General features: G+C 32.6%; 2 protein-coding genes across 4 annotated transcripts in view; one reads left to right on the forward strand and one right to left on the reverse strand.

The window, feature by feature from the left end:
• LOC126809997 (protein sidekick) overlaps window positions 1-5,764 on the forward strand; it is a 35,449-nt gene extending 29,685 nt beyond the window's left edge. The window contains exons 29-34 of one of the 3 annotated variants that reach the window (XM_050534876.2): window positions 222-347; window positions 1,082-1,255; window positions 1,737-1,871; window positions 2,274-2,427; window positions 2,929-3,073; window positions 3,494-5,764. In XM_050534876.2, the coding sequence (XP_050390833.2) occupies window positions 222-347; window positions 1,082-1,255; window positions 1,737-1,871; window positions 2,274-2,427; window positions 2,929-3,073; window positions 3,494-3,751 (992 nt within the window). In that variant the 3' untranslated portion in view covers window positions 3,752-5,764. The remainder of the gene's footprint in view (window positions 1-221; window positions 348-1,081; window positions 1,256-1,736; window positions 1,872-2,273; window positions 2,428-2,928; window positions 3,074-3,493) is intronic. The other 2 variants (XM_050534877.2, XM_050534875.2) reach the window with 2 other exon arrangements.
• An 8,912-nt stretch (window positions 5,765-14,676) lies between these two features.
• Window positions 14,677-17,117, reverse strand: LOC126811694 (beta-1,3-galactosyltransferase 1). Its single transcript, XM_056098859.1, has one exon. The coding sequence runs from the start codon at window positions 15,816-15,818 to the stop codon at window positions 14,787-14,789; it is 1,032 nt and encodes a 343-aa protein (XP_055954834.1). The 5' UTR covers window positions 15,819-17,117; the 3' UTR covers window positions 14,677-14,786.
• Between the last annotated feature and the right edge of the window lie 428 nt (window positions 17,118-17,545).

The following is a 17,545-nucleotide window of genomic DNA, read 5'->3' on the forward strand; positions in this document are numbered from 1 at the left end:
CCTTTAATTTGAATGTTTTATGAACAGCATGAATTTTCACACCTGATATATTTGTTCATAATTATTGAACAATTTATTAATTTAATTATCTTTTGTTCAATATATTTGACATAAAATTGTTGTGTAGGCTAAAATTTATATTGAAATATTAAAATATAAAATTGTTATTATGTTATAATTACCTATATGTATTCTCAAATATAGACTTTTAACTTTTCTAGGATCACCTGGTATGCCCTTAGATCTGACATTAATAACTACTGATAAATCTGTCATATTGAACTGGATGAAGGGTGACGAAGGAGATGCACCTATATATGGTCATATGGTACAAGTTTTTGACCAAGGTAAATGATCTCCACATATCAGAGTTATCTCTTTGAAATTGAATAATGCACCAGAAGTTTTACTACCTATTAATATTGCATGCTTTTATATATTATCTTGTGCACTGCTGTGCCTTGTTTGATATAGTGCCAATTCTTGAAGCGTAATAGTATCTGCATGAGATATTCCATTGTGAATAATTTCATGTTTATTTATAAAATCACAGTGCCAGACCATAACATTTTATTTTCCTTCCGTTTATATCAAGAAAGTAACTTAATACTTTGTGTAGGCCTAAAGAAGATGGTTACCTTTTACATGAGATGCCTTATTTTAAAATCGCATTTTAGATGAGATATAATCTTTAGTGACATTTAGCAATTTAGCACATTAAAAACACAACAATCACTGGTTTATTATAGCCCAATTATTTATTATTATTTACAAATAGCCCAATCTTTTAACAAGTGATCTTTTAACTTATTAATTAATTTAAAAGTCTCATATACATAGATTATTATCTGATAGCTATGGATTGAACATACATGTATTGTTGATGTAAAAATAAAACATTTACATATGTAGACACTGTCACTATCCGTCATCACTCATAGATACACATGAAGCCTTGTATGCTGGTACACTAATTTTCTTCTACTCTATAGCACTCTAGAATGTATAAATTTAATTAGAAATTAAGAATAACTCTTTTTGTAGCACATCAATTTATAATGCTATTCTTTATGCCCAACAGACAAAAAGAATTGGAAGACAGTTTTACAGAAGAATTCCCCAGAAACATCTGTTGTCCTTAGTTACCAGAGTTTAATACCAAACCATCAGTACAAATTACGTGTTATGGCTATCAACTCTTATGGTATCAGTGAACCTACATCTTCATTAGAAACATTTAAAACACCAGGTCCAGGTAAAAACACTTTTGAATGGATCTTCATTAATTTGCAAGAGAAAAAGATCATGTTTACAATACTTGATTAAATTTGTGTGTTTCTCTGTTAGAATTTTACACATTGAAGTAACAACCCTCAAACAGATGGAAAGATTTACTGTATATTCAGACCCAAAAGAGTTAAAAAAAAAACTTTGCGATATTTGCGTGGTGCTTGATATTTTAATAAAATACTTTTTCTATAATATCAACTGGCTGTTATGATCACATTCTGTGGATCTAGTTGAAATTTGAAAATTAAATCATAACTGTATGAGCTATAGGGATTAAATAAGGTCTATTTTGGGTCCATAAAATGAACCCTACCCAAAGCCAAAGATAAGTCGAAATATCTCAATTTGTGGACGAAATGTCCCAGTCGTCTCCATCTGTCTTTTTTATTAATAATTGTGAAATAGGTTGTTAAAAAGTCTAATTGAGGGTTAATTTTTTCTTACAGCTGTAGCTGCAGTGGCTAAACCCTTCCATACGGAATGGTGGTTCTTAGTTATAGTAGCATTAGCAGGAGTTATAATAATATTAATTATTATCTCATTATTATGTCTAATAGGTCGTAAACGACGATTTCAACAAAGTAAGTATCTGCGTTTATTTAATAACCATACATTCATCCACATTATACTCTAATAAGAAGATACAGTGGATGTATCTTAATTTGGCAGACAAATGGATGCGGTGTGTACTTTGTGCAACTGTCTTATATTATTTGTTTCACTTCGATGGGTGAAGGGAGGCAGGAGGTTAATTATTTAATATTTATAACTATAGCATTAAGAAATGTGTTTTGCCTGTGTTAATTGTAGAATCAAACTGTTACATGACTATTGAAATTGCAATATAAAATGAAAACATTGGATTATTAGTAAAGCAACAAAACAAGTGGTAGGATTTTAGTAGACATGTTTAATTGAAGTCAGTTATTCTCTTTGCTTGAAATAAAATTTTGTTTTAAGTTTATTATTGTACTCTTTTCCAGAAGAAATGAAGAGATCTCATACAAATACGACTGTCATGTCTGAATCACCAGAAGCAGATGACGATGGTTTTACAAACATAGAGATGTATCGACAATCACAAGCACAACGTCGTACTTTACCTAGAAATGGTCACAATAAAAATATATATGCCAGGTAAGTGTTTTCATACACCCTCATTGAAATTTTGTTCGTATATTGTCTTCGACCTAGCTGTAAGGAGTACATAATTGCTTGTAGACGCTCTGGAGGCTAAAGTTATCATCTGATTGATTTGAGAGGGCCAGGGATTATAAATATAGGCTTGACTTTAAATTTATGCATATTATTTCTGAGAATCCTATTTAATGATTTGCGATAATTCAAAAATATTACCAGTACCTTTTTTGTTTAATTATTTCTGTTAATTACTTAACAAGTTACTTTATCAGTTTTTAATGTCTTGTAAATACTCCCTTTTCCTACAAAAGAATAAATATCTGACAACCTTTTTAAACTGCTCAGATGACTTGTAAGCATTAAGTTTCATTTCATGACAACCTATCTATTGCTTTGAAATTACAACTATTGCTAAAAAAAAAATAACTATTGATATCAAATTATAGCTATTGATATAGTTATTAAAGTACTTATTCACTTTATTTAATGTGTTTATAGTAGTAGATCTCCACCCAGACCAAGTCCTGCTAGTGTTACATATTCTGGTGAAGATTTGGCTACAGGAACATCTAAATCTCATTTACCAGATGATAATAGCAGTAGTATTACAGATAAACCTTCCGAGATGGATGATTCAACTGAGGTATGATATTTAAACTTATTTTTATGAATAGATCCTGCTTTTCAGAAATAAATTAATAATAATCATCATTGTCTGTTTTTATAGAATGAATTTTCATTTTCTATTTCTATAACCTTTATCAATCTTGTTACACTCACATTTCATGTTGGAGTATATTGTCAACCCTGTCCGAATTGGTTTTTTTTTAAATTTCAAACCAACTGGATTTGGTCAGCTTGTCTTCAGGAGGAATCCTATCAAAATTAAATCACACATTGATTCTTGTAGAGTTACTGCCCTTGTCACCAAAATTAGGGCAGAGTTTAGCAACAAAGAATAGTTATTGCCCTTTGAAACATGAATTTATCAAGGAGGAACTAGAATTATTTTGTTTAGCTTTATTCACTTTTAATTGAATAATTTTTATTACGATATTTTCAGCCCAGTGATGATGAAAGTGATGATATAAGTATAACAAAAGTACCAGCTTCCCCACCCCCACCACCGTTTCCAGGTCATTATGCCAATAACTATGATGTAAGACAGTCTGTACGCTTGAACCAAGGTTATAATGCTTACGCTTATACAGACAGTGAAGCAGACAGCAGCCATTATGCCATGGGTTTAAATAATGGAAATATTGTGTTTAATCAATCACGTTCACGGACACCATTAGCTGGGTTTTCATCTTTTGTGTGACAGCTGATTTGTGTGTTCAATAAATTGTGTCTGCATTAATACATGGGAACTAACTCCTTTCCATGAAAGTGGCACCGTTTACGAAATCAAATACTTTTAGCTGTCAGTTATATATGTTGATCTGGAAGGTGCTTATAAGAAAAAAATTGAAAAAAGACAATGCAGTGTTGAATATGCCCAGGGATAATGTGATAAAGTATTTTTTTTAAAATCAAGCATTCCAGTCCCATATACGATTGCAATATAGAATGTATGAAAGATTTAATGTAATGATTATTCAATTATTGTAATTATGATTTGTATGCTATATTTATATTGTTACATACAATACATCTCCCTGTGTGCTACCATTGTCACTATATTAACAGTGCATATATATAGCATTATTTGTACATGTGTGTTAGTGGTGTAACTTTGAGTCCAACGTAATTGATTTCCAGAATGTGTACTCCCAACTACAATATATATTTTATTTGTGATTTCTGTGTTTAATTGAGATATTGTATTTGATTACTAAATGCCATACCATCACTCTCATTATCTAGATCTCATTGTGAATCATGTAAATATAGCCATCCCGTTACATATTTTTCTATGTACATATGTAGATATTTTTCTTTGTTTTTTTGTTTTGCCCATTTTGCCTCAGTTTACATATAAATGGCAGAGCTATATATTTATAGTCAAAATTTATTGGCAAAAGAATGAATTTTTGATACTTAATCCACTTTTGACTATTTTCTGTAGTTAGAATTTCTATTGAATAGAAATTTGTAACAGTGCCTTTTTATTTTATTTTAAATTAACAAAATAGTTTTTTTTTTATTTATATTGCTAAAGAAATAAATGTATATTATATTTAGATATAATTATGCTGTGTTTGTCTACCAGTTTGAACTTGTGCTTCTCTAATTCAGTTCAAAATCTTCCCCTGTAGCATTACAAATAGCATATTGCTATAAATATATGATTTTAATAAGTTTGTTTTCCTAACATTAATATCACCTACTATTGTCACTTCTTGTACAAATGATAGAATTCTTTACTATATTTAGTATATATTTAATATGCTCTGAACTATTTTTGTGGTGCCATATTACATTAACTTTTCTCCACCCAATTCACAGAGCCGGTCATATAGTCTATTGCACTCACATAGAATATTATTTGGTACTGTTCATGAATCACTCAGTGATCATTGTAATATATTACTGTCTCTTGTCAGCTCAAACCAGTTACACAAAATGGCACTGATTATATCTGTGTCTCATTTTTTCTTCTAATTTTAATTATTGTTCTATTTAAAATTGATTTATCATTATTTATGTTATATTTCTATTGAGTCTGCTATTGGGATATTTATGCTAAATACATAAAATTTTGTTCCATAAAATAGCTTCGTTCCCTGTTGAATTCATGTAAAAAAATGTTTGCTCCATGTTATACTCAGTTAAAATTGTTTTGCTCCATGTTGAATATACATCAAGAAAGATTTTGTTCCATGTTGAATACAGTTTAATATTATTTAAAATTGTTTCATATATTCATTACTATATTCTTGTTGTTTGTAAAGAAATAAAGCCTCTATGTGATGTTGAACCCAGATACACAAATATTTCACCATTTGATATTATTAAATTTTTCTGGACTTAATTGTATTCAGAATGAAATGAATTTAGAAATACAATAATTTATTAAATAACAAGTCTTTATCATTCGTTCATGAATTTTGAAATACAATAATTTATTAAATAATAAGTCTTTATCATTCATACAAAGTCTCATATCTCTATATTAATTATATGCATTGTTCCATTAGATATAAATATATTTTAAGTGAAAGTAGTATTTATTAGAGTTTTGATAAACAATTTTTGTATAATCACGTTGGTCTTGTAAATTATTTTTCTAAGCATGGTTTTCTCATTTGCAATGGTCCAATTTTTCCCAAGTAATTAAATAATCATAAAATGTACAGTTTATACCAAAAAATGCAAATTAACATTAAAAAAATTTAAAATGATGGTCTGAGTTTTGAGTTTTATTTATACAAAATAATAATAAAATTATTATTGCCTATTTCATACCCCTTTAAATGCCCATAAGTAGAAGTAAAAATTCTAAAGATAACGGTCCTTGACATAGGTAAATATAAATTTTCAGTTTAGTAGTCTTCTTCCTTGACCCAAGAAATATGACTGTAATAAAAACTATGCAAAGCGTTTTGAAATTGATTAGAATGTTTTGAAATTAAAAAGTGTTATTCTGTATATCCCCCACCTCTCAGTCTTAAAACATTTCAGCAAAAACTAGTTTTCCGAAGATTAAACCTATACAGAGAGACAACTTCAGGATGTGCAATAGAATTTATTTTATTTGGCGATGTCCAGAGCATAAATGTGGGATGGTTGTCTCCAAATAAGTTCAATCACTGCAGTCGGTCTCAAAATTATGCATCAGGGACTAAATCGAATTAATGAGGTAAACAAACGGTGCCAAAATAGAAGGGAATCTCAAATATGTATGAATATATGTATGATTGCGTCGATTGGATATCACAATACGTGGCAAAATCGCTGTTCTGTGGTCAAACTTGACTAAGGGTGCACGCTTGATGAAAAGATGACGACATATGCTAATTTATTTATATTCACCAAAACAATAAATCAAAGATATACATGTAGGTCCATGTAAATGATGTAATCATTTCACAAGTTGTCACAGATTCACAGTACTTTGTACATTCTTGCCAAATTATTAATAGTTAACATGAATTCCTATGCGTAGTAATCAAATTTTACTCATGTTATAAGTGTTTTCTGACCAACGGAATTCTGCAAAATCTTCCTCCAAGTCCAGGAAATGGCATTTCAGAGACTCTAGATTCAAAAACTTCTCCTTAGGAGCATGTCCCCGGACTACCCTAGAAAACTCGAATCTGCGGTGCTCGGTTCGTGGCTGCGTCAGTCGATCTCATTTTTGCTAAAACAAAATCGAAATGTACGCCCTGTCTGTGTTCTTCCTTATGAGTCAACGAACAAGTCAAGTGTATTTTCAAGAATTAAATGTGGACATATAAAAGTTCTTTTGTTGAATTGGAAGAATTGACAAAGTGATAAACCTCGGCAGATAAATTTCATATTTTGTAGCTACCCTGGTATGGTCACAAGATGACAGAGAATAACCCATCTGGTCTGAAATGTACTTTTATCAAAACATCAAGTATCAACAGTACACCATCCTTTAGCTTTCCGTTGGGATTTGGTCATAAAAACAATGCCATGACATCAAAACCTTATATTTATTCCAAATATCAGAGTTTTTGCAATGGGCGTTTTTCTTCTTTGACTGAGCAACATCCATTGATATGCTTTGTTTTCTTTCACATGGTTGGATGGTAGTTCCTGACAATACTACCGTTTAAAATAAGCTACCCATGGCAAGCCACAATTGTTTTTTCGTGTATTTATTATCTAAGAATAACGTAATGATGCATGTAGGTTTTTCTGACAATAGGTAAAATCAATATATTATAATTATATATGAACCAAGTTATTATTATATATAATAAACCAGACACACTTCATTGATTAGTTTAATCAGATCTATAAGGTATTTTAGGTATGTGTTATAACAATTTCTAAAAAAGGTCATTTGAAGGGATAGTTTGTCGAGATTTTATTTTGTTTGATCTTGTATTTCTCTATTGCTCGCGCACGTCGGAACGAAATTTATATTAACGAGGCTATCAGCGTGGTCAATATTTAAACGAATGAACATATATTTGCAAGTTATTGCAATGACCTGCATGCATAAGACTTCCGATAGACGTACTCCTTGCTTAACGGACCTAAATCGCTAATATTTAGGACCTAGAAATTGACACAAATGGTTCGCAACGCACATAATATAATGTAATATGAATGTATATGAACTGATTTACGTTCAATCGTTTCTGTTTTTACTGTAATGTTCGGCGAAATATCCCAATTAAGTCTCAATCGAATGACAATTTCTAGCGTCTGGTTATTCCAGTCTACATCGAAAGTATTTATTGCGCATGCACTCCAGATAAGAATATGTTGTCACCGTTTGACATGACTTGTGGAATATATCTAGCCTCGTTCTTCGAGTCCCTTATTAGAAATGGCGCTGAAACGTAAAATGTTTATTTTGTCTTAAATATTTGATATCAGAAGCCCATCTTTTCCCGGTAAGACCACAACATCAATGTTGATTTAAATTGAAAAATAATTTGTGTTTTCAATGTCGAAGACTTTGGGTGAGATATTGAGTTAGAGATTAAGTAAAAAAAACCGATTTTTTAGTTACATAACAGATTCTTTTGAAACAAAAAGTACAATTTACCAACAATAGTTTTTTTAAAAAAAGGATTAGTTTTTAAAAAAAGAATGTTACCAGTACATTGTAAGTGAATGAAAATATTTGGACTTTTATTCGAATCACAGATTTTCAATTTCCATAAGGCACGGATATTTACCACAAACGAGATGTATAATTAATCGACCTCGGCAAGATGTCTCTTTAACAAAGCGGTTTTTCAACGGCTAGGAATAGAAATAGCCTAACGGTATCTGAATTATTTTGTAAATCAATAAATTATAAATAAAGGCTTTCAATAAATCATATTGTTTGTATAATTGATAACTATTTATATCTAGACATCGGCTACTTCATTAAAACTAATAGTATATAAAAAGAAATTTAATAGATTGAATATTATGTCTAATGAATTATTGACAATATTTCTAAAGGGATTCTCAAGTTAGTAAGAGGATCGAATTTCAAATGTTTAATCTCGGCGATACGTACGTTACCTGCGTTGTCGCGCTCCCCGGCTGAATTCTGATAGCCCGCTGACTGAAGATTCGTAAAGCAATGGTCACGGGCATATTCATCTAATTAATCGCAATACTAGCTCTTGGCCGATCTGGAAAATATCTTTCTTATATAGTCTGTTAGGGTTAGGGTTATGTCTACAATTTACATGTCAAACGTACAAATTGAAGCTGTAAAAACGGCGGATTGTGGATAAAACTATTCTGAAGGGTTAGGGTTAGAATTGTGGGTATAAACATGGAAAGATATTTTCCAGATCGGCCAAGATCCAGTATCGTGCTTCAGATACAGTCGCAAGATTTCAACTCACAATATCTTTGATAATGATAAACGGATTGAAATGAACTTTTGACCTAAACATACCAGAAAGGCTTTACTTAATCGATGTTCGTTTGCGTGTATATATATATATATATATATATATATATATATATAACTGTTGTTGTTTTTTTTCTAAACAATATTTATTCACAGAAACTGGATTGGAGACCCCCTCTCCATAAAAGTATAAACATAAATATATATTGAAAAGATGTTAAAAAGGAAAAAAAAAAGAAAAGTAGAGGAACTATTAAGTTATAATATCGCTATATACACGATATGTACAAACCACATTCAGAAGATTTATATTTCATACATTTTCATACGGAATTTTCAAAATCTTTGGGAAATGTCGAGGAAGTTATGTACTCAGAAAAAAATTCTTCAGAATTGTTTCTGTCTTCAGTTCCGAATAATAAACCTTGAGAATTTTGATAAAGTTGTGGGAGTTTTATTATAATATAAGTTTGAGGTAAAACACCAGAGGAGGTTGTATCAACTATTTTGATTAGTTTGCCAAACCATTGTAAACAATGTTCCATAATTGCTATACGTATGACGATGGTTAATAATATGTTATCGGTGCCGGATTTACCATTGTGCCAAGTAAGGGTCATCATAACCTAACTATATAGCACAGGGCCTCATTTGTCCTATATCCGACACTTTAATGTTTCTTTATACAAACACCTTGAAATGCACCAATTAATTATAAATGAAATGAAATGAAATGGGGTTTAACCTCCTACTGTTCTGCTCCTATACTGGGCTAATGAAGACGGGCATATGCCATACAGTGTGCTATGAGGGAAATTTTGCCCACTCTTATATCGAATTCCATCTGCCAGGGGATATTTTACGTGCATTCCAATATATACAAGGGACCTCGGTTTTCGTCTCATCTGAAGGACTAGACAACTGTCCTTGTCAGGCCCCCCGTCCTGCATCACTGACAAGGGGAAACCACGCCGGAAAATTAATTATAAACCATAAATCTAAAATGATTTAATATAAATATCACAAATTACTGGCTCTATTGTAATCGAGTCTGTGTATGAAAATTATTTAATATAAATATAACAGATTACTGCTTTCTAATTCTATTCTTTTCGTGGCCTGTTTTTGACATTGGTTTATTAAAGACTTCATGCTTGTAGTTGTATGGGTTTTCAGAACGTCAAAAATGGTTATTCTTCAATTTTTTATGACTGAAATGATAGAAATTGACAAAGTCATGATTTACACCATAGAGAAGCCTGTCGTTATAGTTACGGATATTCAACAGTAAGAAAGAATCCCATATGTTGTAGCTATTGATATTCAGCAATACAATTTGGTAATCCAAGACACAATAACGGAAATTGAAACACACAAATTGAATACACAACTGTCAGACGTGAACATGTCACGTAGGGCATCTCTCTCTCTCTCTCTCTCTCTCTCTCTCTCTAAAACATTTTAGGCCGACTCTTCAACGTTTCTAGATATGTACTACTTGTCGCTGTCATGAAATACCTCGGCGTATCGGTCACACTGATCAGCAGTGAATATTCGCTAGGCCTCTACAATTACTGATAATGAGTCTCAAATATTAACATTTCTCCACCAACAAATTAAATTCTAAAACATTTTTTTGATGTATTAGAAAAATAAATAAAGACGTTTGACGTATTTGTAGGTAAAAATTATTTCCTATTTAGTGCAAATGCGTATTAAAATGACTAAAGACAGCATTCTGCCCGAAGCAGTAACGGCACGTGTTAAATAAAGGCAATCATCTTTTACAGAGATATTAGAAGACTCGAAATTCTCTGTGAAACAGATTGCGTACAGGTTCGATGATAGTTAGGGGTGGGGGGCAGAATCCGAAACGCCCGAAACATTTTCGGGTTACAGCCTCCCGCCCACCCCGCCACGACCGCAAATGCATTTCCTGTTATTCTAGCCCGTGAATACAGCAACTGCAAAGTGGTCTAATGTAGTCAAATTAAGATGGCTGACTGGAATTCCAATCAACCAATCAATCGTTTACAGTCCACGGAGATTTTGGAAATTTAACAGCCGCAAATGCGCTTTTCTGCTGAGTTAAGCAACTCCAAAGTTGTCCAATGGTTTTGTAACCAAAATCCCACTCTATGCCGACCTGAATTCCACCCACCATCCAACTACACTGTTGCAGCTGCATTCATTATTAATAATCGATACCCGAAAATGTCGCACAAAGTTGTGCTCCCGACAAAATGTTTTAATCCATAGTTAATTCAGTACAAATTCGTGATATTCAATTTAAAGTTACTTAAAATTAGATTTTGGCATTTTATTTTGACATCTAGATGAAATATTTTTATTTTCACTTTACCCGTTTGTCCGAAAAGTCAGATTGACCGAAAGTTAAGAGGGTAGCTGCCCCCCCCCCCTTCCTCCGACCCATGGCGCGTTTGCCTATGCATGAAAAGCAATAATTATAGACTCTATATAGCCGTTCAGGTGATATGAAAATCTGAAGTTCGCCCATGTCAGTGATGCATAGTTTAAGGCCTGGCTTCTGAATAAGATTGAGTAGGATTCATTGTCCTGTTTAAACGGTTTAATGATACAGGGGGCTTTGGATGGCCGAATGGTTAGCAAGTGCGCGCTGTATCATAAGGCCTGTCATTGAGTCAGCTGTCGTGGTTTCGAAACCCCATTTCTCTTTCTCTCTCTTTAAAGGCTCAATACCACTCTTGTTGTAACTGAATAATATGTCCCAATCTTTATTCTGGTCAACAAATTGTACTATTTTAGAATATTTCAATTAATTGATGATACAAATTTCATCTTAACACACCTTATTTAAAAATTTTGAAAAATCCAACATAATGGTTTGAAACGTCTAACGCAAACCTTTTCAAATGAAACTTCGACTTAAACATATTTTCGAACCCTCTGGACAAGTAAAATAGGATGTAATGGATAATTTACACAACAGGTAGGACACTTAAACATCTAGTACTTAGATAGAGATATTATTTATTTTCTGGAGCTTTCAAGCCAGCAAGAGTGTTATTCTCCCTTTAATGATACAGCACACACTGTTTCGCCATTCTAAATTTACCTTGCACAGCTACATGTGCCTAATTATCTGTCTGGACTATAAGCCATAGAGTTCCTCTTCAGATTTGGAGGCCAAAGACCTTTCGCTCGCCATTCGCTGCCTTTCTCCATAATAGAGATCAATAAAATTGATAAGGTATCAGACGTATTTAATAACCACCGGATTCAAACCCATTTCCGGATCTTACAAATTTATTACCCGTAAAATCTACGGTGATTAGCCTAATTTCATGCACCGATGTGTAAATTATTGGTTGATTTGTAAACATTAAAAAGAAAAAAACATCAATATAGATTACTGAAATTTGTATAGTGGTTTTTGACATCACCATAGAATAGAGGACTCCGTATAAGTTGTACATTATGGCACGAGAGAGACTTATACCGAGTTTGAAATGTTTTAACCGTACGTAGTAAACTGCAGAAAGCACTCATGTCTTTCAAAAAGCCAGCTTTGGATTTTTAAAATTTTTTTAAAGTTTTTCAAACTTAGTTCATCCGAAGTTGCCTTAAAAACTTACCACGGCTTCGACAATTAGGTTAATCCATGTATTGTGTTATGGTTGGGTTAAGGTTGGGTTATGGCTTTATCTGCGTTACACTAGGGTTAGGCCGGTGTCACAATAGTGTAGATCAACAACACTGATGTCACACAGAAACTCGCCTATATATCGGATTCAAAACAGAATTGGTCTGAGGTTGAATTAGTATGGTGTCATATCATAGCTACACCATACTAATCACTAGACTTGTTTTCAAGGGAAATAATAGGCCTTGTTTATACACAATACATGAAACAGTAGGTCTATAATATGGAAGTAAAATATAAAAATGTATAAATAAATATATACCAAATCAGTACAAAATAAAATATATACATAAATAACAAATACCTACCAATTCAGCACAAAATAAAATATATATATACATATATAAATACAGATACCATACTAATTCAGTACAAAGTAAATTATACAAATACATAACAAATACCACAGCAAATCTGTACTAAATAAAATATATAAATAAATAACAAATACCGTACCAATTCAGCACAAACTAAAATATATACATCTACATAAATAACAAATACCATACCAATTCAATACAGAGTAGAATATATAAATAAATAACAAATACCACACCAAATCAGTAAAAAATAAAATATATAAATAAATAATAAATACCATACCAAATCAAGTACAAAAATAACAAATACCATATCAAAATAAAATATATAAATTAATAACAAATACCATACCAAATCAGTACCTGTTGTGTAAATTATCCATTAAATCCTATTTTACTTGTCCAGAGGGTTCAAAATTTTTTAAAAATCCAAGTCACATTTGAAAACTTTACGTCAGGCTTTTCAAATCATTTAGTTGAATTTTTCCAATTTTTTAAATTAGGTGTGTTAAGATGGAATTTGTATCATCAATTAATTGGAATATTTTAAAATAGTGCAATTTGTTGACAAGAATAAAGATTGTGTCATATTATTCAGTTACAACAAGAGTGGTATTGAGCCTTTAAATAAATAACAAATACCGTACTAAATCAAAGGTATGTACTGGAAGTAAACAGCCTGGAATGCTGAAAATCGTGGACTTACATGAAGCCAAACAATGAAATAAAAATCAAGCAACTCGATAATCAATTCGCGGCTGTTAAAAAATAGGAGACATATGAAAAGGGGAAAGCAAATAGATACGCAAGTCAAACTCGTTACTGAGGCAAGCCGCGATACCGGGTGATATCATTAAATCTCTAACTTGAAGGTCACCTAAACGGTATCTTACAATTATTCACCCCTTCTTCGCCCCTGGTTCCCACTCTTTAGGGGATGCTCCTGGAAATGCAAGAATGCCCAGATGGTATACAAAACCAAGACCCTGTGTACACATTGGCAGTGGACCCTCACCCCGCCCTCGACAACAACAAATCGCAAATCGTGTCCCATTGCACACATGACAAGGTTTTAAACATAACTATATTAGTCTCAAAATGGCCAAAGTATTTAAAGGAGCCAAGTCTTTAACTCAGTATCACCCACAGTCTTCGAGATTGCAAGCACAACTTATTGTTCAATTTAAATCAACATTTATGTTGTTATCTTACCGTGAAAAGTTGGGTTTCTGATATCCAATATTTTGAAAATTTTAAAATTGGCACACGAATCATATGCCAGAATGCTTTCGAGCGCCAGTTGTATAGCGGCTCGATGGACCGGTGTAGACTTGAATAGCCAGACACCAAAGCCCGACATTCAATTCAGACTCTTCGCGTATTTCGCCAAACATAACTGATTTGAAATTAAAGTAAACACAGAAATTATTGAATGTATAAATCAGTTTATATACATTCACATTACATTATTATATGCGTTCTGGCCCATCTGTGTCCATTTCTAGACGTGCCAAAGAATAGCGATTTAATTAGCTCCTTTAATTGCGCTGAAGAGACTTTGAAACCCCCATTCCATTTCATTCTCTGACAACAGAAAAGTCAACGTTTAATTAGCTCAGACATATTCATGATTCACAGGCACTTGAAGGGATTAAAATAAAATTTCTTACTACTGCTTGACTATATATTATATATATATATATATTATATATATATTGATTGACTATTTATTTTAATCCCTTCAAGTGCCTGTGTCATGATTCATGAACATGAAAATGAACACAATCATCTTTATCAGAATCTTACACGAACAAGATAAAACACTATATTATACCATTATATTTAGAAAGTTTTAACACCCTTTCACATAGTATTTGTGTATTTGTTTATATAATATTTTGATTTGTTTATCAGACATATTGACACTTGATATCCGACGTCTGTTGACAATATCACACGCGCTGGCTTTTTTACTGTTCCAGAACGAGAAGCCGGGATGACTAATATGCTTAATACCTGCAGATTGGGCTAATATTCCTGTAATGTAAACATCTTCTAAATGCAGATAAGGCGATGCATGGTCGGCAAACTTTATCAGTTTTATCAGAGTTGTTGTCCTAAACAAATACGCCCCTCCTGCTAGATAAGGTGGAAACGTTTTATTGGGAAATGTTTTTGATGGTACGGACCACACATCACGGGGATCTCTGATCACTGTGGCATTAATACACAAGGCACCCATTATACGGGACTCACTCAGGAAGTATCGGTTATTTGTTATTTCTTCTAGAACATAAGGCACATTAATGAATGCATCATCGTCCGTTTTAAGCACGTATTGAGCGGAAGAAAAATCGTTAATAATTACGTTAAGTCCAGCAATCATTTTACGTGTCAGATTTCGGTAATCTTCGACGGTATTGACTTGAATGAGATCTTGATGAAGCACGTTTTCTCTGTCTACTACAGACCCCCACGCCCCTTTCTTGTCTCTCCCAACCACAAACATGACGCCCACCTCCTCAGACAAATTGTAACCCCATGTGTTTCGAATTGTTAAACGATGTTGCACGTGAGACGGATGGGAACAAACAACAATGAGTAGAGCTGGCGCCAAGAACTTCTTGAAATGAACGTCAGAGGGAGCTGAGATTGTTGACCTGCTATTAATTTCTGGTTTCAGCTTGTTGATTCCTAAAGTTGGTAGCCGAGAATAATGATATCCCCTCACATTAACCCCGTCATTGATTCTGACGTCATCGATAACACCACCATTTGGAAGTCTGTAATAATTTTTGGTGAACTGAAGTAGGAAGACAAAAATATAAAAAATGAAACCAATTTTCACAACTGAAAGACACACTTTACGTCGACATTTAACCATAGTTATTAAACTTTGGTGACCAGACTTCGTTCAGAAAGACTTTAAAGGGCCCCTTAACTTCTCCATAGCACATTATCGTCTGGGATGAAGTTAGCATTAAACTTTCTATCTCCAATATTTATTATCTATCGACATCTATCATCGAGTAAAAGTCTACATATCCAAAACGTTCCGTCTATGAACGTTTTCAGTTATGAATTATGTCTTTTCGGAAGTTAAATCTGCTTGAGTTTTCCTTACATTTTATGCTGGTGCTATTTTATACTGTCACTCAATTAATACGCCACAAATGTCTGCGTGCTTAGGATAATTATTCCCTAATGGCCGCTAATCGTATTACAAACTCAGAACATGATTAGAACATATGATCTTATCAGGAGAAATATTATGAAAGTTATGTCTCGCGCCTAATGTCTAACAATACTCTGTAGACCCAGAGTCTCACCACCAATCGATATTAATATATTTCTTATAGATAAAAACCTAGATGAAGTTTTCATTATCATGAATGTATATATACTCCCCTTGGGTATAACTGTTTCCAAGGTTTGAAAAGACCAGCACTCAATAGATACATATAAATAATACACACATTTAGCAGATATCAACACGACGATTCTATTCTCTTGGGAGATCCACAAATTCATAAAAATACTTCCACTTTGCCATAATTATTTTATTTTATTCTAAGCCCGGACGATATAGCAATAGCACTTTATAGTTGGTTTTGTCTAATATATAATTTACATACATACGAGATCTTATATGAATTATTCCACATCCTTAGAATGCATTTGACATATTTTTATCTCTCTGTCTATGAACACTGCAGTTTCTGAGTACATTCCTTACGATATAGATAAATGCACATTACTTTCACTACTTCAGATTAACATCTTTGTTTGACAAATTTGACACACATGTACACCCCGTTACGTGATCATATTACGTCTAGTATAACGATAAACAATTTCAATACAAATTGAAATTTTACCAATCTGGATCCTGGCCAACACTTCCACCGTAAAATATCAACCAAAAATAAATTGCATGTAACATCGACGTTTTCTTGATATTTCCAGAAATGTAACTGATTTTTGTTGTCTATTTTCCAATAACGAACTGAGTTGGAATCGGTTGGTTGAACTTGGAGAAAGTTATCGGCTTCGTGGTCTGTATAGTATTTCTGTACAGTACAACGTTCAGAGAGCTTCGATGATCACTTATAACTTGTAAATGGTGGTCTCAACCCAGTAGACAGAAAACCGTTACAAATGTTATGGTAATTTGATGGTATAGTGGTCGTTGTACCATCTAAGAATCAATAGGCAACTTGTCTAGTAATAAAAGCATGTCAAATAGGACCAACTGTTTAATTGGCCAATATTTCATGTTAGCTTTAAAGCAGAGTTTATTGCTATCTATCGTCCTATAAACAAATCAATACCACAAGCAAGTATTAAACTCCACATATATACGTTTTGTTTTCTATAAATACATTCTTGTAACAAGGTGAGCAATTTCAACTTCCAAAAGCTTTAGTTGAATAATGGCTGTCATTATAGTGTGTCTTTATTTATTAATGGTTTCTAACAGGAATGGCATAGTTTTGAAGACAGAATAGATGGCTCATTGAGACAACAACTGTCAACATTCATCTCTTTAGTTTTTTTAAAGAGAATTATTATCCCCTACCCCATTCCCCAATTTATTTTTAAGTTAGAAAT

Source organism: Patella vulgata, chromosome 2 (assembly GCF_932274485.2).
Source record: "Patella vulgata chromosome 2, xgPatVulg1.2, whole genome shotgun sequence".
NCBI classification, from domain to species: Eukaryota; Metazoa; Mollusca; class Gastropoda; family Patellidae; genus Patella; species Patella vulgata.